Source organism: Acanthopagrus latus, chromosome 8 (genome assembly GCF_904848185.1).
Source record: "Acanthopagrus latus isolate v.2019 chromosome 8, fAcaLat1.1, whole genome shotgun sequence".
NCBI lineage: Eukaryota > Metazoa > Chordata > Actinopteri > Spariformes > Sparidae > Acanthopagrus > Acanthopagrus latus.
Window position 1 is genome coordinate 18795994 of NC_051046.1, and position 19765 is coordinate 18815758.

At 41.1% G+C, this 19765-nt stretch overlaps 1 protein-coding gene across 8 annotated transcripts in view; it reads left to right on the forward strand.

Annotated features, from left to right (window-relative positions):
• LOC119024565 (transcription factor SOX-6-like) overlaps positions 1-17064 on the forward strand; it is a 113081-nt gene extending 96017 nt beyond the window's left edge. For all 8 annotated transcript variants that reach the window (XM_037107477.1, XM_037107481.1, XM_037107476.1 and 5 more), the window contains 4 exons: positions 6760-6868; positions 7983-8153; positions 11214-11427; positions 13932-17064. In XM_037107477.1, coding sequence (XP_036963372.1) covers positions 6760-6868; positions 7983-8153; positions 11214-11427; positions 13932-14268 — 831 coding nt within the window. In that variant the 3' untranslated portion in view covers positions 14269-17064. The remainder of the gene's footprint in view (positions 1-6759; positions 6869-7982; positions 8154-11213; positions 11428-13931) is intronic.
• The last annotated feature ends 2701 nt before the right edge of the window (positions 17065-19765 follow it).

A 19765-nucleotide genomic window follows, 5' to 3' on the forward strand; every position in this document is an offset into this window, starting at 1 on the left:
TCAAAGTAAAAGCACCCAACAAAATGTTACACAACCAATAGAACCCATCAAACAAACACTTTCAGGACAGAGTTGGCCAAATTCTGATTCAGCCTTCTTGGATTCAGATATTATAAGTTAAAAAGGTCTTTTGTGGCCTCTTAATGAATGTCACTCGGTCCCATATACTTGAGCAACGAGTGGGCAGTACTCTCTTTCTACATCTTTTCACATTTAAGTAAACTTTTATTTTAACAATGGGGTATTACCAATTTTTCCTCAATAAAAGATGTGAACATCTTCCCAAAAAGTGTTGCACATGTGTACAGATCGATCTACTCCTCGCTCTGGTCTTATATTTTCTCCACTATTCCGTTGGCCGAGTGTTCAAGGTTTCAGCTCAGCTCGTGCATCAGGCTGAAGAAGAATATTCATGGATGATATTTGGTGTTGTTTGGCTCGGGCTGCAGCTCTTGAGGACTTCTCTTTTCTCCTCTCATCTCCACGGCCACCCAGAAGCCAACAGCTTTGAAGAGGGAGCAGCTGGGCCAATGACAAGTGATGGTTTTGGCGTGTGTGTATGTGTGTGTGTGTGTGTGCCTGCCTTGACTGAGTGGGTGTTTTTTTGGGAGAAGAGATGGTGTTAACATTAGTGTGTGTGTGTGTGTGTGTGTGTGTGTGTGTGTGTGTGTGTGTGTGTGTGTGTGTGTGTGTGTGTGTGTGTGTGTGTGTGTGTGTGTGTAATGGAGTCCAGCTCTCTACTTGCCCTGGAGGGGGGATCCCGGCCTCAGGGTTTTAGCCCAATTAAAGGGCCTTTCTCAGGGAAGGGACCTCCCCCCTCCACACTCACCTCTTCCCCCGCTCATCTCTCCCCCTTGGGCTGAGGGAGACGGGGCCTTTGTACCAGGATCTCATATCCAGAGGGAAATCCATATTCCAAAACATCTTCAATCAGTCTGATCAGCCACTCACAGATCCGGGGATCAGACATTCAGTAAAATAAGGAACGTGATTAGACCGGCTCTCCTGCGCAATTGATCCCATGTTGCTAGCAAGGATGAGGGGAAGGAGGAGGAGAGGAGCTCATGAATATTTTAGGGGTGGAGACTTTGAACCCACCAACCCCAACTAGGTCATGATTGGTGCACTCCAAGGATAGGCTGTTTTGAATTTTTTGGACTTGTTTGCCTTGCATCTTCAGGAGGAAAACATCCAAAATCTGGCAAAATATCTTTGCTGTACTTATCCTCAGTCCCAAGTTGACTTTTTTTTTTATAAGTCATTATACTAGTAAACACTGAGAAACTCATAAATATAAATTATACAACAGCCTATACTAATAAATTGTTTATTAAGATTTAATGAGAGTTGTCTGCCGCAGGTCTGATGAAAAACCCCACCGATGTTCCTAAAGAAGTTTGTGCTTTAAACAGCTTTCTGCACAAAGTTAACTTTGACATGATTAAGGTGAGTGTGGTGCAGGGAGAGCCTTACATGCCTCTCTCTCTATATTTTCCAACTTTATAAGAACAAAACCAAAGCAATGCAGTAATTTGGTTTATAGCTCCATGCCTCCTAATAAAAAGCTCATTTGGAAAGTCTCAAAGTAATTGTTTCCGGTTCAGGGACGACAGCAGGCTGTGGTGTTTGTTGTCAGTTTGTTATTCGTTACCTAACAACAGCAGCTCAAAGACTCTTTCTCTCGGCTTTAAATACATAATTTTTTCTTTGGGATGGAGAAGTTTTTTTTTTGTGAGTGTGTGTTTTTTCTAAAGCGCTCAAAGGCTTTGCTCTGTCTTAAACAATTCATGGATGGAACTTGCTGGATGCTGAGAGTGTGACTCACCCGCTCCACCTCGGGAGGCAGTGAGACCAGCTCTTTTTCTTTACCTTGGATTTGTGCGTTGTTTTCTGTTCGTCAAATAAATTTGTTACTCAAATCCTCCCTCAGAAACTTTGAGGCTCTGCCCGACCCTTTTTGTTTTATGACATTGTACTAACACAGCACACGGCTTCTTTGGAGGGAATGAGACAACTGCTGCAAATGGTATGTCAGTGTAATATTGAGTGTTGAGCTATTTATTGCCCAAGCTGATTCGACTCAAAGGGAGCCATCGCGGTGACGTCTGAGTGTGTGTGTTTGTGTTTATTTCGCTTTCTGTTTGTATATTTCTGTCCCACAGCGTTCATTTAAAGCATAGACGACATAGACATTTCCCTAAGAGTTGAAACTGATCCTGGGCTCCTTTTGTGTGTGTGTGTGTGTGTGTCCTGGCTCTGCACTGGCCTTGGCCATGTTAATGTCATTATAGCTGGTGTACAGACGAGAGGCCTGGCCAGTTAGTGGCATTGTTGAGTATCACCTTACGCTTACGTTGCTTCCAGCTGGTCTGTGGCTGCCAAAGCTCACTGAAATAGCCACTGTGTACGACTGTGTGGGTATGTGCATGTATGTTTCTGTATGTGTGTGCGTGTGCGTATAAAAGCCTGTGTGCGACTTTTTCATCTAAACAGCCACAAAACACTCCCTAAACCCACTTGAAGGAAAACAAAAAAAAGTTTTTGAGAGATTACCACATTACATGACATGTTTTGGATGAAAAACACAAAAATCAAACATGTGCGCTCAGTAGATCTTTGACTCGGACTTTAACTCATGAGAATATAAAGTAATAATGCATGGTAAGTTATCTTAAACAGCTTTGCACGGGAGCGGGGTAAAGTTTACATGAAATCTGGTAGAAAAATAATACCCTGCTTTGAACCACAAGGGACTACTATTCCTGTTTCCATACGAGGGGAACATGGAGGGTGATGGCAGAGTGAGAGCAGGTCAATTTACAGGCCAAATAAGAAAGAGCACAAACTCCTTTCTCACTTTGGATAACACTTGGTGTGCACACAATCACTCAACAGCCAATTCTAAATTGCAAGCACTGAATGACGGGGTCACCATAACTTAACGTACAAGCTGATCGAAGGGTTGAAACCTGCTATATTCCTCCAAAGCTGTGAGCAGATCCCTCAAGGGCTATACAAAAGTGGGTCGGGAGTTTTGACACATTGCCAGAAATTTGAAAAAAACAAATTATTAGGATGTGTAAAAAATGAGGAATATAACATAGAGAAAAGTATGGCTGCAAAAGAGTGCTGCAGGGGTGAGTAACAACATTCAAGTTCTGGTTCCTTTGTCTCGACATCAGTACTTAAGTCTAATATTAAATGTACTTAATTATCAAAACCAAATAAATTAACACATGTAGTTGTGTGTATGTATACACCTTTTACTACTGTAGGGTCTGAACGATTTTTGGCTTGGTCAATTATTATATTTGATACTTTCATTCATCATTTTTATAGTTATTGAAATCAATTTATGCTTGTTAATTAAATTAATTTAAAAGTTTAACACACTGTACTTGCAGGTTCCCCTCAGATACATTTGTATACTTTAAGCAAGTGCGTATTCTTATCCTTTGTGCAGTTTTGAAATGTACCAGAGCTCTAAATTTTATAGGTTTTACTTTAATGTGTCCCATAATAAAGAAATGTTGTTCATCTGTACCCTGCCGAGTAAAGTCAGCCGGCGTGCTCGCAGTTTCTGTCGGTAGGGCAGAATAAATCTGGAGGAAGGCAAGGAGGGAGGAAATGGTTGTATAGAAGTTTATATTGGCTCTGCTGGTGATTTTGGTCTTTGTAGGAAGTGAGCCTGTGAAACCGACAGCTCAGACTGTTCCAAGTCTTGATTAAAGGTCGACGTAATGTTGCTGTATTTGAAGCCTGAATGATATACATTATAATAAAGTACACTACAAAGCTGAGTCTGGCACCTGCAAATAGACTGTTGAGTGTCTACTTTTTTGGGGTTGGAGCCTCGAGGGGTGGAGGGCTGGTGGTGGTGTTAAGGGCTATGAATAGGAGGAATGGTGAAAAGGAGAAGGAGGGGAGGAGGAAAGAAAACAGAACAGAGCTGACTGACAGCTCTATCGGCACACAGAGAAGTCTGGAGAAGGAGAAAGAGAGAGAAAGATGAAGAAAATGGGAAGAGAGAGGGAACGCCGGGAGGGGGGCTGAGGAGGTTGCCAAACTTGATTGGCCCGGGAGGAGACAGTAAACGGTTGCGGGTCAGCTGGAGGCACGCCGTGCTGGCGGTAGGCGAGTTGTAACTGTGGTAATGAGCTCAATACGGTGTGGATGAAAAAAAAAAAAAAAAAAAAAACAATGTTTGGAGTGTTACCCAAGCAACGGTGGAGGGACGCAAATGCCAAGGAGAGGGGAGACCAGGCAGAACAAAAGAGTCGGGTGTCTTTTAAATTTAGAAATATACGTTCAGCAGCAATATTGGGCTCAAGACCCAGTGAAAATAATATTGTGTTAAACATGAAGCACACAGACAGCATTTGTTTCTGTGGTACTTTTAAATTCAACCTGGTATTTTTAATTAGTCATTAGTCAGCCTCAATTTTTATCTTTGCCTTTGCACACAACCTTGATTGTGTAATTAATTTAGTCCCTGGGTAGTCAACTTGTCTGCTTGGAAGTCAAGTGCAACGTTTTTTGGTCCAATTCATACCTGCGTTAAATAGTAATCAAATATCAAGCGTCTGATGGGTGATGGGTTGTCCCGCCTCAAAGTCATTCAGAGTCCAGACAAAAGTGTGCTTCCTATTCACTCTGCCTGCCCGAGCATCAGGACTCCACAACAGCTGGACAACAAAATTGACTGTTTTTAACCGAGTAAATCCCGCTGTGTTGAAGGCAAAATCATTGAGAAGAGCACAATCCAGTACTGTACACAATACAAATGGAGTCTCTTGAAAGAGAAAGTTTTTTGAAAACAGTCTATAATGCTGCTCCAGAAGGCAACAGTCCAGTATGAAACCAGCAGACGCACACGCCAAACCTATTTCAATCTTGACTAAACAAAGCAAAGACAGCTCCTTATTGCATTTGCCACAAGAGCTTTCAAGTAGACCAAAAGTAGACCAACCGCACAGAGTATTTGCAAATTCTGACCCAGGTCTGCTGTTAATCTGTATTTGGATCAGTCTACCTCTATTGATGCTGTCCTAGTCCATTTTCCAGAAGCGTAACTCCGCTGTGCATTAGTTTTCCATCAGTCTCCTCCCATTCATACGTCTCTAACTACTTTGGATGTTCAGTAATTATATTCTGTAATGCACCTAAGCGTGCTACAAAATAAAATAATATTTTCAAATTGAAATGACGCTAACTTTTAGTGTTAGAGCACCAAACTTTGACTTCCAGAAGTCTGAAAGCATCATCTTGAGCCACAACCGCTTACCCCACGATATTGTTTAGCACAGCAAGACCTAAAAAGAAATTCTCAGTGGAGTCGAGGCCTTATTCTTGTCTCCGGACTAGTTTTCCATTCCACTCCTCTCCCCTTTTCTTCGCTCTCTCTATCTCTCTCTGTGTCTCTTTTCTTTAGTCCTTTGTTAGGCGGTTGCTTCCTGCGGTGAGTATGGCACTGCCCAGGCACATGTTCTGTGGTGGGCCTGATTACAGCCCTGCCGTAGTGCTGACATTGGCCCGCACCGACTCCTCATCTATAAACACACACACACGTGCACGCACACTCACACACGAATGAACGAACGAACACACACACACGAACACATACACGCCGGCCCCTAAGTTCCACCAACCCTGCCAGCGGCTACCGCGGCATGACTTCACCCGGCAACCATTCCTTGCGTCAAACAAAATGCCTCTGTCACCAGAAAAAGGAGGAGAGCTGAGAGGGAGGAAGGGAGGGAGGGGAGGCTGGGGAGAGGAGAAGAGAGGAGAGGAGGAGTGAAGTTGTGCGGTAGCTGTGCGGAGGGCTCGATGTTTTCCACCGCAGTTTAGGAGCGTGGTTGGGTAATTTTAGCTGGAAGGGCCCGAGGCAGGCTGCTCGTAGAAGTTATTTTGTCTCAGAAGTGGAGTGGCAGGCAGAAGGCAGAATCCAAGAGAGTGCGTGATGATGGGAGGCTGAAGAAGGCACTGTTGCCTGATGTGAAGTATCCTTCTGAAGGACATTTCTACCAGCCATTACTGCGCAAAGCTAACTGAACATCACGTCATGAAATATAATTCAAAGACTATCAAACTAAAAAGGTAGAATCAGTAGGATTGGTCCGAGCTGTTCTTACATGGACCACAAACATAGCAGATTGTTGAGTGTCATACCTGGGACATAAAATACCTACGTCTTGGATTGGTAAAGCCTACCAAGCATAGCAACAAAGTGTCTCCGATAATTCCTCTCACATGCATTGAAACTTAAGCAATGGGCCTTTTTTGAAAATGCAAGGAGTACAACGTACAGATATTTGTAATAAAATGAAGCATGTGAAAGTTAAAGTTAAAAAGTACAGATACCAGAAAATCAGGTATAGTAACAAAGTATTTGTACTTTGCATAACATAACATCATGACTCATTTCTCTAAGAAACCGCTGAAAAACAAAACAAAACAAAACAAAAAAAACAGCAAAGCTGTATCAAAATTATCTATTGATACATTTTTGAAGGGGTTGTGCTGGACTTTCATCACCCCCAACTCAACCCAGCAGCTAGTTTTATCATGATTACCATCAAAATCATTCTTAGTGACCCAGTTTTAAACATTCCAGGCATACATGGGGACTGGGTCCAGACATTAAGTGATACAAAATAAACTGAATTGGGATTGAAACATTAAAAAATATTTTTTCAGCTGCATTGTATTTGCAGCCTGCTTGAAATAACCTTTCAAACTTTTGTTCCTGTGTTGCAGGAGCGGCTGCACTACGAGACACTGAGCCAGCACCTGGGGAAGCTCGGGGAGGATGCTGGGAAGATGGTCCATCGAGTCATTGATCTGACGAGACCAGAAGATCTGGATGGTGAGAACCTCCGCTGTTTTTTTTACATTTTTCTTTTTCCCCTATTTCCCTTTCTTTAGCCTTCCTCTTTTGGTGTTGAACTTGATTGATTTGTCCCTGATTCTCTGACTCTTGACCTCCTCACTTTGGCTCAGAATAATCTTGGTGATTCAGAAATGTATGCAGATGCACAACCGGCATGACAGAAAGTGGAGGGTTAGAGGAATATGCTGGCGTCTTGTGAAGCGGAGTCTAAGTTAAAAGCAGTCACATCCTGTTCTGACTAAATTGATACCAGTGACCCTTAAGTCTGTGGGCCCCACATAGAAGGGGCCCTGCTTCTGGCGGTCTCACATCTCAGAGCTCCACAATAAAGAGGGAAGCATCTTCCAGAGAGCCAGAACATGCAGGTATTCAGTGAATACAAATATTTATTGTGCTCCTCAGGAAGCCACGATGAAGGACATGCTCAATAGCTAAACAGATCGTTCAATGTCAACATTTTACTCTCTTGAAAAACTTGTTATTATTCCTGCGAGTTCTCGACAGGAGGCTGAATACCGCTCCTTTAATCCAGGAGTGTTTGTGACACAAGATCCCACCCAGTACAAGTATGCAAACAAAAGCAGGCAAAGACGGGCGACAAGGCTGTTTGTGGTTATTGGTCAATAAGGTGGACTGCACATAAGAATGTAATAAAGTCAGTTATACTGTTTCCTTCTCTGAACTGTAAGAACACTGTCTTGGAGTTTAAGGCTTTTTTCTCCCATCCCACCTGTTGCTCATAAAGCACCACTGTTTACAGGCGATGACGACATGAGGACTGCTCATTGTGGTTTAGTTTAGAATCAGATGAGTAAACATGGGAGTATAGGCACTGAGATAATATCAGGCGGAAGCAAACTGACTATGGTGTGTATAGTTTATGCGTGTCAATGTAAGCATGCTGAGGGCACCCCAGCAGAGACCCCCAACACACTTTTGTTATGTTATACATCCTCTCCCAAGCAGGCAAAGGAGGAAGGAAGGGCTCATCCTCATCGGAGCATTATCCTGCATTTCAAGTGTGAAAGTATGAAAGATGACTGTGTCAATGAGGGGCATAAAGAGGGTGTCTTTTCTTGGTGTCACACAGGGAGCAGCATCACAGAGGCACGAGTGTTCAGGGAGACGCGGGGCAGGAACAACAGCGAGCCCCACATCAAGAGGCCCATGAACGCCTTCATGGTGTGGGCCAAGGACGAGAGGAGGAAGATCCTGCAGACTTTCCCCGACATGCACAACTCCAACATCAGCAAGATCCTTGGTGAGAATTTGCAGATTTATCATTCATCAAATATGCAACTTTAAAGATCCCATGTTGCGCTCTTTTTCAGGTTGATGCTTTCATTTCGACTGTCTGCTGCAAATATTAACATGCTTTAATCTGAAAAAGCACAATATTTTTCTCATTCTGTCCATACCTACAAGTACCTCTATTCACCCTCTGTCTGAACGCTCCATTTTAGTGTCTGTCTCTTTAAAATCCCTCTTCTGAAGAGCTCAGTCTGCTCTGACTGTCCAGCTCTCACAGGCCTAAACAGACACCGACAGCCCTCTTTCTGCATCGGCTCTCCTAATGTTTTTGCAACCATGGACATCCTGGGGGCGTGGCTGAAGGCCAGACTGTAAAGTTATGACATCACAAGAAGCCCTGATGGCTCGTTTGAAACCACAGTTTCCAATTACAGGCTGTGTGCATTTCTGTCAATTTAGCATTTTGATACTTTCGTGGTAATTGCACAGACCCACTGTGTAATCAGAACAGACATGGAAATCTGACTTTCTATAATATGGCACCTTCAATTTCTAAACAAAAAATCCTTCTAATCTAAATAACCTGAATGAGGATTGTCCTCATTTTTTTCTCAACTCCAAGTGAGGAGTTGAGATAAACTACATTTTCTATGTGAATGTGTTAACTGTAACTGCTTTTGTGATGCAAGTAGAAAATAGTAGAGAATCGAATAAAAATAAAACAAAAACTTATTATTAGATATTAGAATTGTTCAAATTACCTTTTTGTATTATTATTATTATTATTATTATTATTATTATTATTATTATTATTATTATTATTATTATTATTATTATTATTGTTATTTAAAGAGACAATACATATAATTAGCAGCTCATTTGCATTTTTCTCCAGACTTTCTGTCACTGAAAGGAATTCCTGAATTGGTCTTGACATAAAAGGGCCTCAGTTACTATAAAACCGCAGCAAAAAAAATTAAAAAATCATCACCTTGTGGATGTGTTTGGACATAAATGCTATATTTTAAGAATTCCATGTATTATTAAGGCAAATTTTAAAAAAGGCAACAAAAGAAAACATGACCATGTTGTGCTGTGTATCAACATCAGACACTGAATTCCTTCCATTATCTTGTTTAAAGACACGGCACATTGCCACAGTTCACAGGGTTTCTTACCAGCAGGCTGTGCACTATAAGAAGGACCAGTGTGTTTTAAAACCTGGAACACTTCACACACAGAGCTCCACTGTGTCAGCCTGACTACTGTGATGGATGCATTCAGTTAAAAAGTAGCCGTGTTGATACTAACCTCCCTGACACAGATAGCCATTCACACGGTGCTGAGCATAACGGTTGTTCATGAAATTTTCTTAAGACCTGCACTGTTCGATGCCGGGCTCGAGTGAGCTTGAGGGTCACTGAATGTAAATGTTCCTCCTGAGCAACATTAACAAATTGCTGTTTCTTAGGTGGGTCTGTGTTCCTGACTCAGAGCTTTGAATGGCCACTGATACAGGGGCTTTTTGTGTTTGACAAAATGCTGCCTGCATTTATATCATGTGAGATTTGTACAAAGTTTCACTGAGAGAATATCAATTTTAGACCAATACTTATTTCCTTTTTGAAATGAAATTTTAAAAGTCATGTTTACACTCAGATATGAATCGCACGATCCTTTTGGCAAGAGGCAATAAGAAGTAATTCTTCACTATTTTATCAAACCTGTGGGCGGGCGGGGGGGCGCATAATGCAGAATTTAAAGTGGACAATTGTGTATGTGTATATAACTGCATGTGTACAATTCATGTCCTTCCAACATAATAACACAGCTGGACTCTGGGGAGTGGGTGGCAAGCTTAAAAAAACTCCTCTGTGTTTCCTGTGTCACAAAAGTACAAGACCAGTTTGTGATAAACCTTGATAAACAGAGACGCGAGGCGGAGTGTGTATTATCAGTTGTCGGAGTGCCTCGCAGATGTGCTGCGTTCCTGCGGTAATGGCCCTGTCCACTTGTTCAGAAGGTCCTCTTAGCACGGAAAATAAGAAGTATACAATGTATCATTCTTCTCGAGCCAAGAGGGAGCAGAGTGTAATCCACTCCTGATTTTAAACAGCCTCCTTGGTTAAAGAATTGATGGTGTCTGTTCACATGATAAAAAAAAAAAAACACCCAACCTGAAGAAACCACCAGAAATGCTGATGTTTTAATGTGTATACCAGCAGCCTTGTGACTCTTTTATGATTAAATTGACATGCAGCTGAAATTACAGTCTGTTAGCACTGCCGGATCACTGATTCAGTTCTGAATACATCTGTTTCACCACAAACTCTGTGCTCAAGTATTATTGACACAGTTAAAAAAAAAAAAAAAAAGAAAAAAGAAAAAAAACATGTCCAGCAGTGATGGAATGTAACTAAGTTAATGTATGCAGTTACTTTACTGAAGTACAATTTTGATGTGCTTGTTGTACTTTTTACTTTCCTGGAGTATTTCCACATTCTGCTTCTTTATACTTCCATTCTACCAGTGGCTTAAATTTCATCATTCCCTAAAATTGCTCATTTTGGTCACTTTATGTCATGTTGATTTCTTAAAAGGGCTCTCTGGAACTTCTGTGCTGTGCTGGAAGCCGGTCACTAGTTCATGTTAGTACATTTTTAAACCAATGCAAGCCACTGTTGCTCTCTTTTAGAGCAGCGGAACGAGGCACTGAGACGAGGCACTCACAAAAGGTCAGATCCTTTGGACTGTCACGGAAACTTCGACCTGCGTCCTTGACAAACCAATCTACAGTGGAACAGCATTAAACAGGGATGATACTCGCAACAGAACATCTCTAAACTATTGTATTGCTACTTTTAAGGAAAGGATCTGAGTACTTTTTTCACATCTGCCTGCGTTGTCAAAAATCTACGGAGGTTCAAATTCTGTCACTAACTAAAATTGCTCGCGTACGTCACTCCCTAGAGTCTGTTGTGATACATACACTTAATGAGAAATTTAAATTAAGACAAAACCAAAAACTAGAAAACAGAATCAGTTAAAAGTCTCAATCATTTGCTTGCAGGCTCCCGCTGGAAAGCCATGACCAACCAGGAGAAGCAGCCGTACTATGAGGAGCAGGCCCGCTTGAGTAAGATCCATCTGGAGAAATATCCCAACTACAAGTACAAGCCGCGACCCAAGAGAACCTGCATCATCGACGGCAAGAAGCTGCGCATCGGAGAGTACAAGCAGATGATGCGGTCACGACGCCAGGAGATGAGGCAGTTCTTTGTGGGGTGAGTTAGAAAGTTGTCCCTGAATTTTGTAGTTAACTTTTTCTTTTTATTTCGGCTGTGGTTCAAGTGTAGCGTTGGCATCTCATTACCTGAAGGTTGCTGGTTTGATTATCCTGGTCTGCATGTCGAAGTGTCCTTGGGCAAGTTACTGAACACCAAACTTCAGTATGCCATGCACAGTGCACCTTGCGCTGCAGCCACAAGTGTATGCATGTATGATTTGGACAGAAGCGTCTGCTCAGAATGTGATGTACCTGCTTATACTACCTTGAAAGAATTATTCTGTGTGGGTTGAAAAATGCATTTTATAGATGAATAAGCCTATTTTACATTTTCAAACATTAACTTTGATTCAAATCCTCGAAAAAGTGCAACCCACACAATCTTTGACCCTACTGATTTCCCACATAGCGAACCAGAAGTGGCGGAGACCTTCACTCATTTTTCCAAATCTCACCTTTTACCCAGCACTCTTATAGAAGATGTGCAGCCTTGTTCAAGATCAGAGCGTTTCATGTGTCACAATACAATGACTGCACAGAGTGAACATTGGCAAAGTTGTTCTCAGTCTGACTGTTTGTCGTTCGAATGACCTCTTCTCCATCGCTGCCTTATATACAATGTAAAGAGGGGATTTTGCATTTTTCATGAAACATTGGTGCATTGACATCCACAAACACTGGATTTAATACTGCACCTGTGACCTTTCACTTCGGTTTGCTCTTTTAATAATCATGCCATCCCGCGTGCCTGAATATGGGTATTTTGGTAAGATTTTAGGATATTTGATTGAAGTTTTTATGCTCTGTTTCCTAGCACTTTACATGATGATGTACTTTTTATTAATGTGTCTCAATATGAATATAAAATAAATATTCTCCATCCATTTGCTAGAGGTTTGTGGAGCGGCCATCAGGCTTTATGGACCATTTATGAAAGTTTTCTCCTTCGAGTCCTTTGTTTCTATCTGCAAAATCCTTTACTCACCGCGTATTTTTTTAGAGTGTAGTCGGTGCAGTAAGGAGAAAAACAGTGGCATTGTCTTAATAGGAACCAGCCATGGATGTGTTTAAAGCCATCACAGTGGCCTGTGTTTGAGATGGATTTACCAGAGGCCACGGCTTTGAATAGGAGCGATTTTTAATAGCTTGTCATTTATTAAATTAGGACAATGCTGGGCGCTTGCGGGCAGTGAAATTGGACACAGACAGACATAGTGGAATATGAAATGTAAGCAGATGTTTGAGAGGGAACGAGAGCGAGGCAGACGTCACAGGCTGAATGCCACATTTACTGTGTGTGGTCAGGCAAACGCAAAGAAAAAAGCTTATGATTCTCCAGGCCTGGACTTTCAATCAAAGCTGAATCAAATAGCCACTGGGAGCCAGTACACAACCAGTTTATGGCACATTCCACATAACTAAGCTAGTGTTGTTTTAAAGCGTTTAATGTGAAAATGAGTCTGTCAGAATGTACAGCGGTAATTGTTTCAGGAGACGGAGGAGGGAAAACTGTTAGGTGAGAAAAGTGACAGCAATTTTCCTGCTTTATGTGGCTCATTTGAGGAGCCAGAGGGCCTGTTTGAGTGATGTGCGTTTACACTCATTCCATCTATATCTTAACAGGTTATTTAGCCGGTGCTGCTGTGAGCTGGCAGGGAGAGCTCCATGTTAGGACATGCCGGGCCAGATGAGAAGTGCTGCCGTTTAAATGAAGTGACCTGAGAATTAATGTTTCGTTCAAAGCTGTTTGTTCAGAGGAGGTTAGAACGAATCCATCACATGCTGATCCGTCCACTTCGGACAGTAACAGGTTGATGCTATATTGCTATGACTGCTGCTATGACCAAATCATTCTGTGTTTTTTTCATAATTTTACCACTAAAAAAATGTTTTCTGTTACTTCTTTTTTGCTGTGAGAATGGCTGTCCATTAGTTTGGTCCATACTGAAATATCTTAACAGCTATTAGGTTGGCTACATGACATTTAGTGATCCTTTAACTATTTTGGGGCCACCATGAGTTTGGCTTTTGTGGTTTTATGTAAATAGTCTCAACAACGATCTGATGGATTGCCAGGCTGTTTGGTCCACACACATCATCAGTTCAGATATTCAGTTTTTTAAATGCTTTGGATTATGACAAATATACCAGCAACAATAATGATATTCCCAATGTCCATATATAAATGAACTGGTTTTAACAAACTTGTGAACTCCACCCCGTCCTTGCTTATAAACAACTGAGCCTTTCATGGATGCCCCTTTCCAACCCAGTCATGCTATCACTTGTCTCCAATGAAGCTGTTTACCTGTTGAATGTCCCAAACAGTTTTTGGAAGATTCCACAAGTTTCCCAGTCTTTTGTTGCTCCTGTCCCAACTTGTTAGAAACAGTTTTTGAAATTAAAGTTGTTTTTGGAATCAGGGGTTGTATCTATTTCAGGGCTGTTTAATGTTTATTGACTAACCTCCATTTAATACTTTCCCTCCCCTTCCCTTCTCAGGCCTCAGCCACCAATCCCTCTTGGTAACACCCCACCCGGTGTAGGAGTTTACCCAGGCGCCATAACCATGGCAACGACAGCCACGCCATCCCCACACCTGACCTCAGACTGCTCCAGCAACTCCGCCAGCCCTGAACCTGCCATCCCTGTCATTCAGAGCACGTACGGAGTTAAGTCCGAGCCCGGCAGCAGAGGCAATAGTGTCGGAGCCTTGGATCTGCCAAGCGACCCCACCAATGGAGACGACGACATGGACATGTACGAGGACTTTGAGGACGAGCCCAAGTCAGACTATAGCAGTGACCATGAGACACGGGAGGCCATCAGTGCCAACTGAGTGTGATCTCAGTTGTCTCAGTTGTAAAAAGAGAGAAAAAAAAAAAATCTCCTGTTGTTCTCAGAGACGCTTTTTGAAAACACAATTTATTACAGAGACCTTCAGGCAAACTTTCAGGACATGTTGTGTTACACACTGAGCATGCCCAGACAGGATTCTTACTGCTCCTATCGTGAGAAAAGAAAGAAAAGACAGTGTTGATGGACGCTCATTTGAAGAAGACGGCTGGTGGGAAAAAATGTGACCCAAGACAACAAACCGAGCAGACATTCAGACACCCAACTGACAATGAACTTCAGTTTCCAACACTTTGACAATCTTAACAGGAGCGAATAAGAGTTAACCAGATGAGACAGAGAGAGAATGAGAGAGAATGGGACAAAGAACAAATGAGCGACGAACACATTTCAGTGTGGTTTGTAAAGAGCATGCATGGATTTTGAAGCATCAGGAATTGGTCTTCAACAGCTATTTGGTCTTAAATGTTTAAGGAGTGATTTAGTTTTCATCATTATGTATTTTACTTTTTGTGTTTGTTTGTTGTTTTTTTTTCCTTTTTGTTTTTTGTTCTATAGACTTTTTTTCTGACAGGTCACTGCCTGTACAAACTCTGGACTGTCGGAACTTGAAATCTGAAAAGTTTTAATATAAATCCTAGCTATTGTAATCTTATAGTCTTACTTTTGTTTCTTATGAATACAGTGCATCTACATCTTTTTTTTCTCTGACAAACTGCTTACATTACATTACTGTTTTCTTTTTTTTTCTTTTTTAAATATCCCAGCTCAGGTATGATGTGCCAGCTTGTGAATGTGTTTTTTTTTTTTTGTTAGTTTGTTTTCATACAAAAAGAGTGGTAGAGTTTTCAGACTGTCAATGAAATAAAGGGAGCAAAATCCCTTATATAACATTATTATTATTATTATTATTATTATTATTATTATTATTATTATTATTATTATTATTATTATTATTAGTAAGTAAGCAAGTACCCAGGCATTGTACAGATTTACTTCAAATGTGCCAAACCTACATTCACATTCACTTGGGATGTTGTAGTCTTAACTTCCAATGCTGCAAAAAAGTCTTATACAATCAGCTTTTTCTGTCTGATGAGATGAGTTCCTACTCGGTAACTGCTGGCTCCCCTACTGGCCCGATCGCAGGCAGAGCTCAGGGAGGATGTGTTTTCACCACACTCGCTCGCTCTCTCTCTCTCTCTCTCTCTCTCTCTCACACACACACACACACACACACACACACACACACACACACACACACACACACACACACACACACACAATGTGTCGCCCTCTGACAGCCCCTCCAGCTTTGAGATTGAAGCACTGTCGAAGGCATCAGTTTTTTCAGTTCCACTGCATTGGTGCTTTTTTGAACCACATTGCCCATAATACCGTGAGGCCAGCGCAGCGCAGTGTGTATCCAATCAAACATTTATCATTTGAGTCTGTCCCTTTCAATTGGGCCATAGGTATAGATAGAGTTCAAAGTTTATGAGTCTTCAAAGTGCACCTATAGCTCAGTTCATTCAGCCTCACATTATCAGGGATGAGCAGCCCCAAAATTACCCTACTGTAGTAGAAGAGTTTCTAATATTCTGGATCCCTTCACTGTATTTTGAATTGTGTTTTGAATCGGTACAAAAGTGTACAAAATGTTACTATTTTTATTCGCCTGTTAATATTTATAAATGTCTTCTCAGCATCACATGGGAGAGATACACCAAACTTGTGTTTTAAAAAAGAATTTATATAAGTGCAAAAAAAAAATGGGTTTAATAGGTCTGTTATTTCAAAAAAGGGTACCTTTTTCTACGTTGCATGTATATTTTGAAGACGAGTAAATTATTAAGAGAAGAATGGAGGAAAAAAAAGGTGCACAATTCTCAATTCTCAGTCAACCACCCCAGTCAGAGCACACAAGTTTTTCCACAGTCTGAAGCGAGATGTTAATCCTTCGTCTTGGTGCGGTTCAGCGGTCAGCATCGTGCTGGGTGTGCACACTTTTTCCTCTATTTTATTCAAATGTCACATTCTTTCTCTGAAGACACGTAATATTTTTTCTTTGTCTCTTTTCACCACACTCCTAATTTTTCCATTTTCAACACCTGTGACCTCGGGTGGTTTCTGGGTGCTCTGTTTAGCTGTTAGCTGTTTCACACGTCGTCTGACGCCATATTTCTTCCCATGACCATATCTGGCAGTTTTTACTTGGGAAAGCTTCACAAGCTGGGAGTGAACATTGGTTTTTGCTTGCATCACAGGAAAAAAAAAAAAGCCTCATGCATAGACATTTCTGTTAGTGTCACACACATCCTAAGCACTGGATATAAATTCTATGTTTTTATTTTTAGTATTAACTAATGTGAAGTTGTTGTTTGATTATCAACATGATAAATTAGAACAGTCAAAAGTCACATGCTTGGACTCTATAGGAAGCCTCGTACATGCCAGGCAAAGGTCAATTGCCATTTCTTTAGAAGCATTTCAGTTATTGAAGCACGTTTTGTTGCCGCAGCTCTAGTGCCGCCTGAAGGGGTCGAATCCCCTCTGATCTCTTTGAAAAGGTAACCTCATGCTCTTATCAGTTGTGACCTGCAGAAGCAGAACATACGTTTCCTGGTCAGACATATTTTGTGATGAGTATTGTATTTGAAATTCAATTGTGCGTTTTAACATTTCATTGTATTTATTAGCCAGCTTTGGCTCTAAAAAGTGTCAGTACAACTTGGTGAGAAAGACAATCAAAAAAATAAATAAATAAATGAAACGTAGAGACTTGAGACTTTTTTTTTCCCAAGCTGTCACTGTATCGCTTTTAAAGTGTTTCTTTGACCTTTGTGGAAACATAAGTTGCTTTTTTTTTTTTTTTAATTTTAATTAAAGTGTTCGTTTGCAGAAAAGCACTGGTACCTATTGTGTTCTGCATGTGAAAGCACTGTGCACAAGTTACAGGTAGTGCTGCATGAATTTTTATTTCCATTGCTCTAAATGGTGCTCTTACTTTCCAGGGATCTAATAATTTCCAACACAAGGCTTTCTGTTTCCAACATCGAGCTATTCCACTTGGTCTTTATATTTTGGTGGCCCGTTACAGTAAATGTGGCCTATTGTTCCATTGTGTGCGCGTGTGTGTGTGTGTGTTAGGAAACGCCACACATTCTGACTGTGCTGTGGTGTATACGCCACGGCGCCGGTGCTCGCTGCAGCCAGTCCCAGCATTTCAGAGACAGAAACAGAGAGCTCAGCCATATGCAGCCACATCATAAATCTAATTGTAATTCCCAAATCAACTGTAGCGTCACCCTGCGAGGGGCGCCGGCAAGTTTGTCACACACTCCTTTGTGTGCACTTGTGTGTATGTGTGCGGCGCTTTCAGTTGGGAGGAGTGTTTGAAATCATACTTGTGCCGTTGCCATGCTAATCTCGTTAAATAAGTCATCATAATTTACATTTCCTTTTTCCTTTCTGCAGGATGAACACTTAGCTGTTTGCAAGTTGACAGATTGTTTCTGTGTATGCACGGTTGTGTGAGTGTGTGCAAAGCTTTCAGCACCGTAACAAAGGAGAGAGTAGTTCATTACAGTGCATTCATAGTTTCACAGCTCGGTACATACACTCATATGTATGTATACAGAGACTTCAATTATGCCAGAAGGGAACTGATGTAGGCCATGATTTTCCATTGAGTTTGCTTGATTTCCCTGGTGTTAAAGGTACTGGCAGCTAAATGTAAAGAGAGCCACATTTAAAATTCAAATGACCAGAGTCAAATTTGTAAACAACCAACCAAATGGTGCAGGTATCTGAAAGTGAGTCAGAAAACAAAAAGAGACTGTAGTTTTCTGCGGTAAAGTCACAAGACGTAAGAGTGTGACATCTTCACACTTTAACACAATTTTTTAATTTACCAAATATAAAAGTTCTCCTACATGCTCTCTGTATGCACCCATTAATGAATGGAGACTATAGTTGTTATTGTAAGCAAAGGCCCACTGAATTTACTTTTGTTACTTTGGAAACAGAAGTTTTGCTGTAGCCACACATGATTTCATGTATTTATCACATCCTAGCTGACAGACTAAATTGAATGCAAAAACAAAAGAAAAATCACAAAAAGGTGGTTCAGTGTCCATTTGACTGCAATGCTAATTTGCAATGAAACGTCAATGAAAAATCTGACAAAAAAAATGTCTGTAGATGACCTTTTTTAATAAATAAGACGAGGCAATAAAGAACTTGAGCATGTTTTTGAGCTTGTTTTGTTTTCACTGATGAGACGAGACAGGACTTAAATGTGTGGTGGCTATCAGACATTCAGAAAAACACGATTTTTTTTTTCCATCTTCTTTCGCTGTAGTCCATCTTGTGAAATGTAACTAAGGCATCTGTCATTGATGGACAAGCAGATTGATGTGACGTCTACAGATTTGCAGAATGCCAGGTGATTTTTAATGTTCTAAACACAAGTCTCCATCTACTTCAGCTGTTTAGTTAAATGCTGCATCGCTGTTTACTGCGAAGCTCCAGAAATGTTTTGCGGACTGCAAAACTTCACCCAACTTTCCATCGGCATGAGGGAGATTAGATTATTGGTGGATTTTAATTTTAGGGTAAACTTCCTTCCTTTAAAGAAAGAGTATAAACTGGACATTTGGCAGTAGAGCTTGACTGCCTCCTGGTACTGAACTAAATGTTCCTCTCAAGTGAGGGAGAAACTGACATAGTGATAAATTGAGCTGTGTTTAAGCAGGCTTTGAATTTACCTTTCTTTTCTTGTGGGTTTGGTGTGTGTGGATGATGAGCCATAATGACACACTCACTGCAGCCTGGACTTGGATCGGCCCTGTAGGCAAATTCAGTCTTGAAGAGTAAAGAGAACAAAATCCTTTCTTTTTTTCCCTTCCTACCAATCAGGCCTTGAGATCAAGAGAATTATAAATTGTTATTACAAAGGAGGAGTCCCCCTTCAGACGTGTTGGAGAGGCTTTTTCAATGAGGCATCAAAGCCACCCTGTTTATGATCATGGAGGCTCCACTTCTCATTAAAGAGCACTGAGTGGTCACGGTGCTGCAGCATGCTATCATGCTCTTTGAGCTAAGAGCTTATGATGCTTCATCATTCAAGTGTGTTTGATTCACGAGTGGAAAAACTGACCCGTGCACTTTTACTGAGACAACTGCGTTTCACACTGAGAGCTACTCATGTGAATTTGCAGGTAAAACGTTGTTTCAAAGTCAGCATTTCAGATTTGGAACGTTCAGGTTACAATTAACTGTGGCTTTAACTGCATCACAAGAAATCTGGTCTGAGCGCATTACAAGTTAACTTGAGGTCAGATTTTTCTTCTCAAAAATGTAAAAATTAACAGCATTTATCAGTGGTTTCGTTTCAAGGTATTGTATTTGAGTAAAAGTCTGAAAGTATCTTACATTGAATGTACTTTTGTCTCAAATGCAATTTCTTGAAATAATTA